The sequence below is a fragment of the Bidens hawaiensis genome, unplaced genomic scaffold (genome assembly GCF_021521415.1).
Source record: "Bidens hawaiensis isolate Kalapana, Puna unplaced genomic scaffold, B.hawaiensis_p1.1 tig00036482_1, whole genome shotgun sequence".
NCBI classification, from domain to species: domain Eukaryota; kingdom Viridiplantae; phylum Streptophyta; class Magnoliopsida; order Asterales; family Asteraceae; genus Bidens; species Bidens hawaiensis.
Window position 1 is genome coordinate 31170 of NW_027496381.1, and position 16668 is coordinate 47837.

Genomic DNA, 16668 nt, shown 5'->3' on the forward strand with positions numbered 1-16668 from the left:
GAAGAGATAAAGCCGACTTTTCTTTGGACTAAGAACGAGACCGGAGCACACAACCTGGTTATCGATCATATTATTCCACAACACCTAAATGGTTTTGTAGTTTCTCTCCCTTTCTGTTTTGAAAAGTGTTATTGTGTACGTCCCCTACCACATCATATTTACAGTACAGGAGCAGTAAACACAATTTCATAGTGGGTGCCAAGGATAAGATGCGTGAAACAATGCATGTTGTGAGGCCCTAACCACTCATACTCATTCAAACCGAGTTCGTGAGTTTTATTTTATACTAGATGCTCTTAACGTGTCCCGTGTCCGCCGCTAAAGTCTGGATATACATGATTTCGAGGGTAACCAGAAAATATCTGCCGACCTATATGACACGGGGACTCCATACGTTTCAGCAGCTTTTAAAGCTGCTTCACAAAGCCTACGTTTTTTGCTACGTGTACAGTCATGCATCTCTATGCACCACGTAACCTCTTTTCATCATCTGACTTTATCCTATATAAACCCCTTTAAAAAACTCATCTAATTCATAAAGCATATCAAACCACAATCAATTGTACGATTTGAAGTGAGACTTTAATAGAAAACATGGCACAATTCGGAGGAGATAGGCAGTACGGACGTGAAACTCGTCACACCGATGAGTATGGTAACCCGATTCAGGGTGGACAGTTCGGACAAGACGAGTATGGCAACCCTGTTCGGAGAACCGACGAGTTTGGAAACCAAGTGCACTCCGCTACAGGAGGGACCATGGGTGATTATGGTCTTCACCAAACGACTGGTGGTTATGGTACTGGCCACCAAGGGTTGGGTACTGATTTTACCTCTGGTGGCCGGTCAACCGGTCAGACCGGTTACCAGGGTCTAGGTACTGAGCCTACGGTTAGTGGAAGTTTCCAAAACCAACCCAGCGCTGCACCTATTGGCGGCGGTGGCCTGAGCACCGGAACTGGAGCTGCTTTTGGAGGTGTTGGAACTGGAACTGGAACCGGAACGGGCATACTTCATCGTTCCGGAAGTGGCAGCTCAAGCTCTGTAAGACTTTTAAATAGGAGCTAAAATATTATAAATTAATATGAAGTTATTTTATATTTTAAATAGGGGGGCTAAAATATTTGAAATTAGTACATACTTTTTAAATAAAAGATGAAAAAACAAAGTAAGTCTCTGTAGTTTATTTTGTTTTGAACTACCAAAAATAATATATTTTGAACTACTTCAAACATATGGGCTATATATATTATATGAATATATTTAGTATTAAATTATTATGATGATATTTAATTGATCTCGATTTTATCAATTGTAGTCGGAGGATGACGGGCAAGGAGGGAGGAGGAAGAAGAAGGGTGTGATGCAGAAGATCAAAGAAAAGTTGCCTGGCAGTCATGGTACAGATGAGCAGCAGCAGAATCACTCTACGGGTGCTGGTGGTTATGGGTATGGTGAGAAGAAAGGAATGATGGATAAGATCAAAGAGAAGCTGCCTGGATCACATCACTAATTATATTATATGTATTATATAAAAATATATATTGGGAGAAAGAGAGAGAATAAAGATAGAAAGAATAAGCTTGTTTCACCGGTGTATGCTGACGGCTAGCCACAGCAAGCTGGTATCGGGTTTTGATATTGTCTTTGGTTGGTGGGTCTCCTGTAGAAGTGTGTAATTTTCTTTTGGTCTAGTGTTTATGAATGCGTACTCACTGTGGTTATAAGTACTGGTGCGACATGATTATGCAAGAAATATACCTACTGGCGCGACATGATTTTGCAAGAAATATACCTATATCTTCATTACAAAATTGCGAATTTTTATTAATGCTTTCTTAATTAACTAATAATAAGAACCAAAAAAGATTTTTGGCATATAGCTATTTTTATTTGATGTCCAGCCAGAAAAACTGGCCGGTGATCTGAAGTGTAATTGACGCGTAATCTATTCCTTGACCTGATATGGCAAACGGCCGCGCAAACGGCCGCGAAGTGTAATTGACGTGTAATCTATTTGTTGACCCGATATGGCATCGGAGCGGCCAGGCTAACCGCGAAGTGTAATTGACGGGTAATCTATTCCTTGACCTGATATGGCAAACGGCCGCGAAGTGTAATTGATTACCCTTGACCTGATATGGCAAACGGCCGCGAAGTGTAATTCACACGCCGGGAAGTCGCGTAATCTATTCCTTGCCCTGATATGGCAACCGGAGCGGCCAGGCTAACCGCGGACAGTCTTTTAACTAAACTGTTTTCGCCTTTTAACCTAATATGGCTATTAGTATATAAACTAAACTTTATTATTAATTATAAGAATTATAAGTATAGGGGTTATTATTAATTATAAGAATTATAAGTATAGGGGTCTTTGTAGTTATTGTATTTTAGTAGGGTTAATATGTAATTATTTATTTTATAAATAGAGATGATGTCAGACAAATATTGTTAACGTATTCAGTTATATTCAATCGCATATTCAGTATTATTAATCAAAAATTTTGTTTGTTCATCAATCGGTGATCTTGTTTTATTCTATTGTGAATCGTGAATTGCCTTCTTGGTTACCAACAGTAGCATCAGAGCCAAGGTTTGCGAAGCCTGTGATAATCGATTTTGTTGGTTCATCAATCGGTAATCTTGTTTTATTCTATTGTGAATCGTGAATTGCCCTATTGATTACCAATAGTGGCATCAAAGCCAAGGTTTGTGAAGCCTGTGATAATCGATCTGAATCGATTTGGGAATTCAGTTTGTGAATGTCCCTGGTTTATAATCAGTCAATTGGAATTATATGTGGGTTAACTGAATCAATCAATGGAAAGAAAAGGAGGAAGATTGTATTCCTCACAAATCAATCTGATCAAGGGTTGTACAGAATTGGTGATCAATTTGAATTAAGAAACGATTCAAAAATTGATTTAACACACCAATCAATTGACAATTTGGAATATCATTTGTTTGATCTATCAAAGTTTGTCCTATATTGATTAATTGTTTTTGATTAAAGAACATCTGATAGTGCTAATTGATATTTTTGGTTCCGTACACCGTTGATTTTCATTTGGAAATTGGAAAGGCTACAAGGCTCTCGATTGTGGACATCAATTGAGAATACGAATCACATTAACTGTTGTTTGTTGTACAGAAGTTTGATTATTTTGTTTTAGAAGTACCAAACATAAAAAAAAGTTAAAGAATAGTTGGTTTAATTTGTTTGGCAACCAAAAAAACCCGTGTATTGTTGTCGGTGGAGACGAACAATTGGTTTTGATTTACTTTGCAACCGAAAACCCGGATACTATTCTTGGTCGAAACGGTTGGTTTTGATTCACTTGGTGACCGAAAAACCTGAACACCGTTGTGTTTTAAAGTAGTTGGTTTGAGTTATTTTGGCAACCGAAAAACCCGTATATTGTCGTTGGTTGAGACGAACAATTGGTTTTGATTTGCTTTCGGAAACCCGTATACTACTGTCGGTTTTAAACGGTTGGTTTTGATTCATTTTGTGACCGAAAAACCCGTAAACCGTTGTTGAAACAGTTGGTTTTATAAACCGGATACTGTTTGTTAACAGTTGGTTTTGATTTGTCTTAATTTGTAAGGCAACCGAAAAACCGGTGAACTGTTATTGTTAAAGGTTGATATTGATTTTATCCGATACTAGTAAAGTTGAAATCAAAGTCGATCCGAAACTAGTGATAATCAATTTGTAAAGATTGGGAAAAAGCGAACTCGGAAAATGGTTGAGTCCAAGGATAAAGAAATTGTGACTTCGAAGGAAGGAGGGACATCAATGAGTTTTCAATGCCCTGTGTTAAACTCGACAAATTACACCATTCGGGCTGTAAAGATCAGATCGATCTTTAATGTCCATGGAATTTGGATGCCGTCAAACCAAAAGAAGGCACCGAAGTTGATGAGAAAATGAATAATACCGCAATTGCATTACTGTACCAAGCGATTCCAGAAAACTTGGTATTGCAAATTTCTAATTTTACTTCGGCCAAAGAAATTTGGGATGCATTAAAGGTTCGACATGTTGGAGTTGACAGAGTTAAAGAAGCACGTTTAAAAACACTCGAGTCAGATTTTGAGTCTCTAAAAATGGGTGTTGAGACGCTTGATGTTTATGCTGGAAAAATTAGTGAGATTGCTTTACAAGCAAGCAATCTTGGGCATACTACGAATGGCAAGAAACTGGTCCGAAAACTACTCAGTTCGGTGCCAGAAAAGTTTATTCAGATTGTTGCTGCGATCGAGCAGTTTGTTGATCTTGGTGCAATGTCATTCCAAGAAGCCGTTGGAAGATTGAAGGCTTTCGAGGAACGCACCAAGAAGAAAATCAAGGAGGAAGATATGTATGGCAAGCTCTTATTCTCCAAAGAAGACGGAAGGAAGAAAGCCCATGGCCATAAATGTGAGCGTTGCGGTCACGAAAGTTCAAAGCAGGAAAACAAAGAATGTGGTCAAGACAAAAATTGGAAGTCATGGAAAAATAAAGGTGGGAAGCAAAGTCATCAAAATAAAGATCACATAAGATGCTTCAATTGTAATGAAGTTGGACAAACATGAATGTCCAAAAGGTAAGAAAAGAGCGGAAGCAAAACTGATCCAAGAGGAAGATGACGAACCAATGCTACTGTGATGGCAGCCGGATCTTGAAGAAACGAAGACCTCACTTAAACTAAGTTTAGTTTAAGGGGGAGTATTAGTATATAAACTAAACTTTATTATTAATTATAAATATAGGGGTCTTATTGTAGTTATTGTATTTTAATAGGGTTAATATGTAATTATTTATTTTATAAATAGGGATGATGTTAGACAAATATTGTTAACGTATTCAATTATATTCAATCGCATGTTCAGTATTATTAATCAAGAATTTCGTTTGTTCATCAATCGGTGATCTTGTTTTATTCTATTGTGAATCGTGAATTGCCCTCTTGATTGCCAACAACGGTAACCGGAGGGGCCAGGCTAACCGCGGACAGTCTTGAAGAAACGTGGATCTACTCACTGGTAGCAGATCTACTTTCCTTGGGTGTGATTATACTATTTCACCGATGGTTCTTCTGGATCTGTGTTCTTCCACCTACAAAATGAACAGCGCCGTTACTTACCCCTCAGAAAGGGACAGAGGGGTCCTCTTTGGGGTAACCCTCCGGCGTGAGAATAAGTATATGTAGGAGAAGATGATAATGTGAGAGTAAGGGAATTTGGAGAGTATTGCTTAATAGCTGAATACTGTATGTTACTCTGTATGATTATGTGATTGAATATGCTTCAATGTGAATCAATGTGTCTGTAACTGTGTACGTTATGATGTATTTATAGTGCTAGGGTTTCCACTGATTGAGCTGAGACCAAATTAGGGTTTTGTTGGCCTCCTCCAATCGATTTGCGCCACGTGTCCCTGGAGACACCTGGTGCTTTTTCATTGGTTATGATCACGTGGTAACCCATGAGTCATGCTGAGCTGTCCACCTTTCATTTAGCAGCTGTCAACATCAGCATATCCTTATTCCTTAAAAAGATGCCTTCTGGAAGGTTGTCTGACGTGCACAATCAAGGTTGCCCTAATCCTGATTTGGATAAGGACGAGGTTGATTATGTGCATGTGTGATATGCGCCCATTCTGAGGATGCGCGAGGTCTTCTCTTTATTCTCACGCGCAGATATTTCATGCGCAGATGTGATACGCACAAGCATGTAATACGCGTCACGCGCGGATGCCCCACGCGCGGCTGCGCCATGCGCAACTGTGATATGGGTGGGCATGTATGATGCGCGAGCATGTGATATGTGCCGCGCGCGGATGCGCCACGCACGATGTGATATGCATAAGCATATTTGATGCGTGAGCATGTGATAGGCGCGAGCATATGTGATGCATGAGCATATGAGATGCGTGAGCATATGTGATGCTTGAGCATATGTGATATGTGCAAGCATGTGATGCTTAAGCATATGCGATATGCGCTGTGCGCATAAGTTTTGGCTTTGTACCTTGATAATATCTTTGACTTCTAATGTCTTGTATATATCTTGTGGGTTGACCCGCCCCGCTCGGTGTTGAGGCGGGTACATACCTCTTCAAGCCCCCCCAGTCTAATGTGTGTCTTATCTCGCGCGAGCGCGGTAAGATAGATATTAGACTTACTGATTTGGTCTTTTAATAGGGTTTTGTCGTTTTCTTGGTTGTTTCCATCGTTGAGCCAAGTTCTATCCATTTGGTTGAAACGAAGGGTCCAAACACGGGGTTAGTTGGTGGTGACGTGCGCCGTAAACGTGTCAGACGTTTCGTGTGCTCGAGGTGCTACAGTTGCCTTTCATGTCCCCTCGCACAGCTGTCTTGAACACGTGTCGCGCTCGCATTGGTTTGCACCTGCGCGTGGGGGCGCGTCTCTGCTCCGTGGCAGTTCCTTTACGTTTTCATGTCCCCTCAAACAGTGTCAAGGACACGTGCCGCGACCACGTTGGCTTACAGCTGCGAGTGGGGGCGCGTGAAATCCGATCAGTTGCCAAATTTCTCTCTCCTGGGCCTATAAAAGCAGGCCCTTAGGAAATTTTTTATCTTCATCTTCATTGTTGCTAATTTTCGAATTTCTGCCTTTCATATTCTGATTTGAGTGTATTCATCGTTTCGAATCTTCGATTATCTGCTGCTGCAGTTGTATGTCTGATAGTTCAGACTCCTCTAACCCCTCAATCACCTCTATTGCCTCTCGAAGACGCCGTGTGAAATCTGTGGTGATGTCGACATTGAAGCAAAAGGGCAAGGGGAAGTGGGTTGTTGAGACCACATCGGAGGAAGTAGGGAGGACGAAGGCCACGAAAAGGTGGAATGAAATCCCCTGCAAATTGAGGCAGGCCGATCTCGACAGCCTCATCTCGTCACAGGGTTTTCCCCCTGTGTTTGGCTGCATGTTGCCTGTGGCCGGGCAAACGGCGGCGGACCCGCCTCCCGGCTATATTTCACTGTACACCCATTTTTTCACCCACTGCAACCTTCGTCTTCCGATGACAAGGTTTGTAGGCGCGGTGTTACGGTTTTTCGGGATTCATATATCCCAAGTCCATCCGTTTGGACTTGTGCGCATGACTCATTTCGAGTTCATGTGCAAATCACAGCGCGAGGAGCCCACCCCTCGGCGCTTTCAATTTTTTTACAAGCCCAAGATCCAAGATTCTTGGATCTCCTTTATTCCTCGCAGTCAGAAGGTTAAGTGCAGCACCGTATCATTCAAGAGCCTTCATGACTGGTCTGAGAGGTTCTTCTACATCAGGGCTGGTGTAATCCCCATCCGCATGACGATGCGCGCGATCGATTCTGCGCCCGCGGATGCGGATGTTATTAAGAACCCAACCGGCGCCTGGGTTAAGAAACTGACCGCCGAACCATCCCCCGCCAAGAAAATTCGCGAGGAGGCGCTGGTGGGGGTCGGCATGAGTAAGCTGTGGGCCGACAGCGCGCTTGAGCCCGTTATCCAAGTCGACGGGTTGTGTAAGTTTATTTCATTGCTTTATTTCTTTTTCTGCGCGAACATAATTCTTTTTTTTTTTTTTTGCTGATATCACTTGACTTGTTTTTGTGCAGTCACCAAGGATTATATCCACGCCGCTTATGATGATTAAGTGGAGGGTGGCTCCGTCGCGCTTGGCGCTGGGGAGGTTGGTTTCCCAGATCGTTTTGATGACATGTTCATCCCTGTGGATCTGGAATTTGATTTTGATAGCGACGCGCCTGGTAAGCCTTCGCACTTATGCTTATTCCTTTAGAATACCAAAATTTATTAACAGTTCTGTTGCTTGTATTTGCAGATGCGCTCGAAAACTACGAGCTGGAGCTCGCGGAAGAGGAGGAGGAGGAAGAGGAGGCGCCCCTACTAAAACGCAAAGCTAAGGGGAAATCTGGCGCAGGGGCCAGTAAGAAACAGAAGAAAGATGACACCCCTGTCGCTCATCCCCATGCTCAAAAGAAGGGACATGAGGAAACCCAGGTGTTTACCACCAAGGTTTCTTTAGCTTCCCTGCCCGTGAGAGTGGGCAGACCTCCTGTCCACTTGAGGTATGGTGGCGTGACCTCCTCCCTTCGCGCGGCTGAAGAGAGAAGCAGTGCCGCGCCTGCGACAGGTATACTTTGCTTATCCATAATGGTTCGATGAGGGCGATTCTGATTAAATCTTTTCGCATTTGAATTTTTGCAGGACCGGCGACGGTAGCAGATCAGCCGCAGGCGCAACAAGGTGCTGAGGCTGCGCCGGGGGCTGCTTCGAAGTCCCCTGTTCTACCCTCAGAAAAGGGTAGAATGAACTTTATGGCGATGTTCGCCGCGCGAACAGAATTGCGCCAAGGTATGTTTTGCGCATTTGTCTTCTGAATTTTTTTTTTGTTTTGATCAAGTCATAAACCATTTTTTGTTGTTGAGTTGTTCATAGGAGTTGTAGCTGGCGTACAAGCTGCTGGTGACACTCCTGGCGCCGTTTCCGGCGCCGCTGGTTCTGCTCCTGCTCCTGCTAGTGCTGAGTCTCCCCTTATTAGGATTACCAAGGAGCAGGAAGCCGTATTGCGCGCCGAACTGTCGGCGTCGAGACCTCCCTCGCCTCCTCCTACACGCAGCCCTCCCCGCGAGACTGGTTTGGAGCCCTCCAGGTCGCTGGAGAAGAGGCCTATTGAAGAAGATGAGGAGGATGAGGGGGCTCAAGCTGAAGACTCCTTGGGAGACCGCGCCAGCCCTGCGATGCCACAAGACTTCGCAGCGCAGACTTCTGGCGGGGCTGGCGCTGACTTTTCTGCTTCATCCCCGCAGGTATGTTTTAATTTGTTGCTCCGCTGCGCGTACCTCCATATAAGTATGTTTTATGACTTAGAACATTTCTTGTGTTTTGCAGGAAGGTGACCACGTTTACCGCCCGAGATGGAATATTAATGAAGACAGTTCCTTCCAATCCATGGGCGTATGCGAGGACTTCTGGGCTCATGCCGTGCCTCCTACTGAAAGGAGGTATCAGGAGGAGCGCACCCGCGCGGACTTGCTGAATGACCATATTTTCGCTGGGTCGGCTTTCTTTGCTGCTTCCCAAGAGCTTCATCGTGATTATATTAAAGTACGCGATGCTCTTGTGGAAGCCCAGCGAGAGGCTAAGGTGGCCGCCTGGAACCTTTCTGATGCTCGCGCGCTAGCTGAGAAACTCCAGGCAGAGCTCAGCGAAAACCGAGCAAGTGCCAACACCGCCTTTATTAAGCGCGGGCATGAGCTCCAAGCTGCGCGGGAGAAGCAGCAGGTGGCGGAGGCCGAAGTTGCCAAGTACGCGCGGAGAGTGCGTGTCTTGGAACTGCAGGCGGAGGCGCGTGACCAAGCTATCGTCCAGAGTATCACTGAGAAATCATCACTGGAGAGTGAGGTTGCGCGCCTGAAGAAGGAATTGGCGGCCGCGCAGGCCGATAGAGATGAGGCCTTGGCGACGGCAGCGTCTAGCCAGGAAGCACTTGATGCTGCGCAGGCGGAGAAAGAAAAAATTTTGGCGGCAGCAGCGTCTGATAAAGAGGAGCTAAAAAAGACCAAGGAAACTGTTGAGTTATTAAACTCCCAGGTTCCTGCCCTCGAGACGTCTGTTGCAGGCCTCGCGCAGGATCGCCAATGGCTGGTGTCACAGGGCATGACTCGTTGCGCTTTGGCGATGAAATATTCTGCCGAGTTTCAGGCCCTTGTGATGGACTGCAATGCTGCCGCGCGCTTGGTGGGTCGAGCTGAAGGGTTTACGGATGGGTATGAATATGGCATGTTGAAGAAGAACCCATCCGAGTACCCTTACAAGAGCGACACGGCCTGCGCGGACATGGCCGCGGTGGGGGAGAAGTATATGAATACTCCCATCCCCATCCTTGTGCAGGTACCTTGACCTTAATGAGTTTTTCTTGATTAATTTTCCAAGTGTTTTGTACTCAATACTTTTCTAATGATTTGCAGATAGCTGCGCTTGCTGACCAGCCCGACCTCGGCGCGCTAAAGAAGTTGCTCGATGAATGCGAGAGGGCTGGTGGCGATGATGGTGGCGCGGGGGATGTTGCCCCTGCCAGCGGCTCTGGCGCGGCGAAAGAATCTGCTCCTGACACCGTCGTGATAGAAGACTCCATTGAGGAGGAAGAACTTGACTATGGTCAGTTTGGAGATGAGGAGCGGGCCGCGCCAGATGCTGCGGGAGATGATGAGGGTGATGAAGTGGCTGACGTCGACGTGGAGACTTGAGAAGCCCTTCATCTTTCCAATTTTTTTTTTTTTGTTTTTTGTTATACTTGTAATTTGTAACTCATCACACTTGTAAATTTCAATGCTATGGAATGAAATTTGTTTTCCCTTTTTCACATCTTGCGCATTTCCATTCATCTCTTCATGTTTGCTTGTATAGATATAAGATATGCTTGCACGTTAAAATAAGAACAAGGTTGTAAGGAAATTATTTACTTAACCATAGTCCTATTTTGTAAGTAGTTTCGCAGTATCTTGTTTATGCTGACACGCGCGATGACTTTTCACTATTCTTTTTTGCGCGTCGTTGTCGCGCGTTTTTTATATGGAATTATGAATTTTAGCCATCACATGTCAGCATGTGTTACTCAGATATCTACTATGATTCCGCGCGCGACCTCGACCTGAGACCTTAACAACTATGATTTGGCATGTACTTTGCCTTAGTTGTGTTTAGGGATTTTTATGATCAGGCTGCGCGGGATGTAAGATGGATGTTTGTGAGTGTTTTGAGCTAAGGCTCTTTATTTTGGGCTAAGGCCCTGACGTTTTTAGAGTTAAGACTCGTTAACGTGTTTGAGCTAAGGCTCGTAGGTTTGGGCTAAGGCCCTGACGTTTTAGAGTTAAGACTCGTTAACGCGTTTGAGCTAAGGCTCGCGCATGTATGTTTTACTTCGTTTTATTTTGTTTTGAAGTCAATATAGTGTTATCATATTGCTCCAAATTAATAAAGGAAGTGTGAAACATGTATGCAAAGGTAATAGAACAAATATTGAAAGATAGCGCGAATCATATCATTCATGATGGCTTAAAAGCCTTGATTACATATTTGAATTTTTACATGAAGCATTTTCTAAGCTGTGCTGCGTTCCACGCGCGCGGTATCTTTTTTCCATTCAAATCTTTTAAAGTGTACGCGCCTTTCCCCAATTCTTCTGAGATTTGATAAGGTCCTTCCCAATTAGGGGACATTTTTCCTGGGGGTATTGCGCGGCTAGCTTCATTGTTTCGAAGGACAAAATCATTTTTCTTGAAGTGGCATTCTTTAACGCGCTGATTATAATATTTTTCCAGCTTTTTCTTGTATTTGGCTTCATTGATGATAGCCGCTTCTCTGCGCCCTTCAAGCAAGTTGAGGTCCAATCTTCTTTCGCGCTCGTTATCAGTCTTGCTCATCATGAGTACCCTATGGGATGGGCATCCAATTTCTGCTGGGATCATAGCCTCTGTCCCATAGGTTAGGCTGAACGGGGATTCGCCATTGCTAGTTTTGCTTAATGTCCTGTGCGCCCACAGGACATTAGGTAACTCTTCGACCCAAGAATGGGATTCTCCCTCCAATCTTTTCTTCAGCCCATTTAACAAACTTTGATTCGCGCGCTCCACTTGGCCATTCCCCTGAGGGTGGTAGACCGAAGTGAAGATTTGGTTGATGTGCAATTCTTTGAGCCAGCTGGATATCTTCCTGTCAGTGAATTGTTTGCCATTGTCGCTCACAATTTCCATAGGAAGGCCAAAACGGCAAATGATGTGGCTCCAGATAAATTGCTTCATCGCCTCAGCTGTGATTTTTGCTAGTGGCTTGGCCTCAACCCACTTTGTGAAATAGTCTACCGCCACTACCAAAAATTTCACTCGCCCTTGCGCTTGCGGCAGGGGCCCCACAATATCAATGGCCCATTTGTGGAAAGGCCATGCGGAGGTTACTGGAATCAAGTTGTTTTTTGGCCGCATGGTGTTTGGCACGTAGCTCTGACATGCCTTGCATTTTTGGATCTCTTTTAGCGCATCCAAGTACATGCCTGGCCAATAGTTGCCTGAGCTCATTGCCTTGGGAACCACCATGCGCGGGCCAGCATGTATTCCGCAGATTCCTTCGTGAATCTCCCTAATCACATAGCTTGCTTCTTCAGCATCCAGGCATTTCATGAGCGGTCCAAGATAAGAGCGTCGATATAATGTACCATCAAGTAGTTCATAGTTCTGCGCCTTGTGTCTTATCTTTCTCGCCTGTGCGCGATCGTCCGGTAACTTCCCCTCCTTCAGGAATTCCATTATTGGAGTTATCCAGGATGAAGGGGTTGTATGAATTACAAGGACAGATTGCGTTTGCACTGACGGGTTGCTCATCACTTCCACCCTGACATCTTTGCCAAAGTGATCAAAATTAGTTGATGCCATCTTACTCAACGCGTCAGCGGACTTGTTTTCGCTGCGCGAGATGTGTATGATTTTGAAGAAGTCAAACTGCTCAACGAGCTTTTTTGCCTGCTCTAGATATAGAGGCATGGTGTTCTCCTTGGCATCATAAAGGCCATTGACCTGTGCAGCTACCAAGTAAGAATCAACATGTGCCTCTAGCCTTTTAACTCCAAACTTGCGCGCAATGTGCAGACCAGCCAGCAGTGCTTCATACTCAGCCTCATTGTTGGTACTCTTGAAGTCCAACCTAATAGCATAAGTATATTCATGATTATCAGGGTCCACCAGTTTGAGGCCTGCGCCGGACCCTTCGCTGTTGGAGGCTCCATCAGTGAATAGCCTCCTAACATCTTCTTCATCATTTGCTCGCGGAGGGTCTACCTCGCGCTGAGCTTCTTCAATCTTTCCCTCTGGGATTTCCGTGATGAAATCCGCTAAAACTTGACCCTTTATTGCTGGACGGGGCTTATAGGTGATCGTGTGTTCACCTAATTCCAGTGCCTACTTTGTCAGCCTTCCGGAGAGCGCGGGGCGTCGCAAGACCTGCTGGATGTTGTAACCTGTCAGAACTTCAATAGGATGACCATTGAAGTATCTATGAAGCTTGCGCGACGCGTGTGTTAGTGACAAAACTAACTTTTCCATGATGGAATAGCGCGTCTCAGGGTCTGTCAGCACCCGACTCACATAGTATATTGGCGTTTGGATCCCCTTGCGATCCACCAATAATACTGCGCCGATGGCGCGGTCTCCAGCTGACAAGTACAATGTAAGGGTTTCGCCAGGAAGTGGAGCTTTGAGCGCGGGCAGCTTTATGAGACATTCTTTTATCTCACTGAAAGCTTGCTCAGCCTCAGGCGTCCACTTGAATTGGCTCTTCTTCAAGCAGTTCCTCAAAGTGTTAACGAATGGAGTAGATTTGCTGGCGTGGTTCGCTAGGAACCTGTTGATTGACACCAATCTACCATTCAGCTTCTGAAACTCTTTCATGGTGGATGGTGAAGGCATGTCAAGGATGGCTTCCACCTTTTCAGGGTTCACCTTGAAACCATCCTTAGTGACCATTACACCAAGAAATTTCCCCTCTTCCGCGCCGAAAGTACATTTGCTCGGGTTGAGCTTCATGTTGACTTCCGTTAAGCGCTGAAGAGTTTCCTCGATGTCTTTGAGCATTTGTCTCTCCTCCCTGCTCTTGATCACCAAATCATCAACGTAGACTTCTAGATTTCTTCCTATTTGTTCACTAAAAACTGAATCCATAAGTCTCTGATAAGTGGCGCCCGCATTCTTTAAACCAAAGGGCATTTTTGTGTAACAAAAAACACCCTTGTCGGTTCTGAAGGCAGTCTTGTCTTCGTCTTGTGGTGCCATTTGAATCTAGTGATAGCCTTTGTAGGCATCCAGAAAACATTTGAGCTTGAATGGCGCCACGGAGTCCACCTTTGCGTCGATGTTTGGGAGGGGGTAACAGTCTTTCGGACATGCTTTGTTGAGGTCCTTGAAGTCAATACACATCCTCCATGACCCGTTGCTTTTCTTTACCATCACAGGATTGGCTACCCACGTCTGGTATCGGATCGGGCGGATGATGTTTGCGCGCAACAGGTCCTCAACTTGCTCATTCATGGCCTTCGCCTTTTCATCCCCCATGATTCTCTTTTTCTGAGCAATTGGCTCCACCGACTTGAACGTGTTAAGAGAATGTTGCGCCAAGTCTCGCGGGACCCCAGTCATATCGGAGTGTTGCCACGCGAAGACCGACGTGTATTTTGTGAGCAACCTTTTCATTCTCAATCTCGTTTCGTCTGAAATGGTAGCGCCAATTGTGACCGTTTGCTCTGGGAATTTTGGGTTTAAAATCCACTTCTCTGGCGCATTGTCCGCCATTGGAAGTTTCATTCTCCCTTCCCGCGGCGTACTTGTCACTGCGCACAAATGATCGCGGTAAAAAAATGTTACGCCTGTTGGTGTAGGAAACCCCAATGCGCCGTGCGCTGGCGACGGTACAGCATTAAATTGGGCAATCGTTCCCCTACCCAGGATCATATTGTGGCATGACGTGGTGGGCAAGACCAAGAAGTTGACAACTTCGGCTCGCTTGTGCTCATCATCCCCCATAGTTAGTTCAAACTGAATCTGGCCTAGGGGATGGATGATTTCATTTGAAACACCACAGATTGGTGCGTTCACAATTTCGAGCCGCGCTTGGTCTGCCGGGTCTAACTTTCTGAAACATTGCTCATACATAATGTCAGATTCGCTTCCAGTGTCCACCAGGACTTTTGACACTTCGTAATGAGCAATGTGTGTGGTGATGACGAGAGGACTGCTGATTGAAGGGCCTCCCCTGATTCTTGGGAAGATGACTTGCTGCTCGCGCCAATCTCCGTGGATTTGCGCGCTTCTCTTTTTTGACGTCTGCCCTTGTCGTCCCCCCTCAGCCACACAGATTCTTTTGTATTTCTTGCTGGCAGAGGCTCCTACCGGTTGCTCATCTTCTATTCTTTGGTTTTTCACCAAGTGAGCCAGCCTGCCTTATTTTACTTCCTTCTCGATCGCATCCTTTAAATGATGGCATGCGTCGGTGTTGTGGCCCGGGGACCTGTGAAATTCACAATATTTGCCACTGTTTTGCGGTCCCTTGTAGTGTAGTTGCTTGGGGGGCTTGAATTGGACATTCTCAGTACTTAACACCTGTGAAGGTGTTTTAGTGAGGGGAGTCCATATTCTTGGCAGAGGTCTGCTTGGATCTCTGCCGCCCTCCCTCTTGTCACCCTCCCCGCGATTACGAACATCTTTTTGGGGCTGGGGTGAGCTTGGTTGCGCTTGCTTTTCTGCGGAAGAAAAACTTGTTGGCTGCAACCTGGACCATACAGAGTTCTGTTTGGCCCTCTTCTCTTTGCTGCGCGGTGATTCAGCCTGATGCGCTCTTTCTCTTGCCCTATCTTGGGCAATCTGTTTTTCATTTCTCGCGAAAACTCGCGATGCCTCCATTAACTTGGCCCACGTGGTGGGCATGCCATCTTTGCTTACGAGAGCTCGTCGTAGTTGATCACTGCGCGCGCCTTGTATGAAGGCCACGCGCAGGAGTTGCTCGGTTATACCTCCGATTGCCAGAGACTCCTGATTGAACCAAGTGATGTAATCTTCAATCGTTTCATCATTCCTGCGTACGCAGTGCATGATGTCATCAGGATCGCTCGTGTGCCTGCGCTGCTGTACGAAGTGGGCTTGGAACTTTTCTAATAGTTCCTCGAACCCATCAATTTGCCCAGTCGGCAAGCTCTTGAACCATACCCGCGCCGCGCCCGTTAGGCAGCGAGCAAACATATGACACCATGTTGGCATCGTCCAGCTCTCTAGGTTTCCCGTGTTGTAAAAACCTTGCAAGAAATCGTCTGGATCTGTCGTGCCGTCATATTTACCCAAACCACTTGGCATCTTGGTCTTGTGCTGGATGGGAGCCTGCGCGATGCGCGCAGTGAACTTTGAGTGTTTCACCAAGATGGCTGGTCTGTAGGGTGTGGTTACGTCCACTTGCCTCTGACTGGTGGGCTGTACGGCATGTGCAGATCCAGATCGGCTCTGGCTCCAGGCGCCATGTTCACAGGCGCGCGGAGCTGTGAGCCTCCTGCATGAGTATCCCGCGTCTTCCTCATGCTATGCACTTCTTCATCACTGAACTCAGTGTGTGCAGTGTGAACAGAATGTCCTTCTTCCGGCGCGCGCGGCCTTTTTGTAGTCTGCTTATCAAACGGTTGCCTTTGTGTTTGGTCGGCTAGCTTCTTCTGTTTGACCATTTCATTGTACTTTTCCATCAGACGCCGCTGCTCGTTTATGAGCCATTCATTCGGATCATTTGTTTCTTCTTCTGGACCCATTGGTCCTTTCTGTTTCGCGCCGGCCAGATTTTGTAACGTGAGATCGTCTGGAGGAGTTTCAGTCTAGCCGTGAGGGGTTGTGACGAAGGGACGGTTGCTGGTGGTACGCGTAGAATCACGCGGAACCCTCAGAACCTGCTGTCCGTCGTTAACACCCTCACGTTCAATATCCTCCAGAGCTTGATCAACGTTACGAACGCCAGAAACCATGGTGATTGATTTTTTTTATGTAGATCTGATGAGATCTGATTGCCGATGTAACAGTGGATGGCGCCAATGAAGAAACGTGGATCTACTCACTGGTAGCAGATCTACTTTCCTCGGGTG

General features: G+C 45.6%; 2 protein-coding genes across 2 annotated transcripts; both read left to right on the plus strand.

Moving 5' to 3' along the window:
• The first annotated feature begins 587 nt into the window (after window positions 1-587).
• On the plus strand, window positions 588-1564 carry LOC143588591 (uncharacterized). The gene is made up of 2 exons (XM_077069552.1): window positions 588-1044; window positions 1319-1564. Exons 1-2 carry the CDS (start codon window positions 595-597, stop codon window positions 1511-1513), a joined length of 645 nt encoding a protein of 214 aa, XP_076925667.1. The 5' UTR covers window positions 588-594; the 3' UTR covers window positions 1514-1564.
• Window positions 1565-3930: 2366 nt separating this feature from the next.
• Window positions 3931-4578, plus strand: LOC143588590 (uncharacterized). Its single transcript, XM_077069551.1, has one exon. It carries the CDS (start codon window positions 3931-3933, stop codon window positions 4576-4578), a length of 648 nt encoding a protein of 215 aa, XP_076925666.1.
• Window positions 4579-16668: the final 12090 nt, after the last annotated feature.

Coding starts and splice junctions, on each gene's coding strand:
- LOC143588591 (XM_077069552.1), top strand. CDS start 595: ATGGCACAATTCGGAGGAGATAGGCAGTACGGACGTGAAACTCGTCAC. Junction 1,045..1,318: donor GAAGTGGCAGCTCAAGCTCT/GTAAGACTTTTA, acceptor TATCAATTGTAG/TCGGAGGATGACGGGCAAGG.
- LOC143588590 (XM_077069551.1), top strand. CDS start 3,931: ATGAATAATACCGCAATTGCATTACTGTACCAAGCGATTCCAGAAAAC.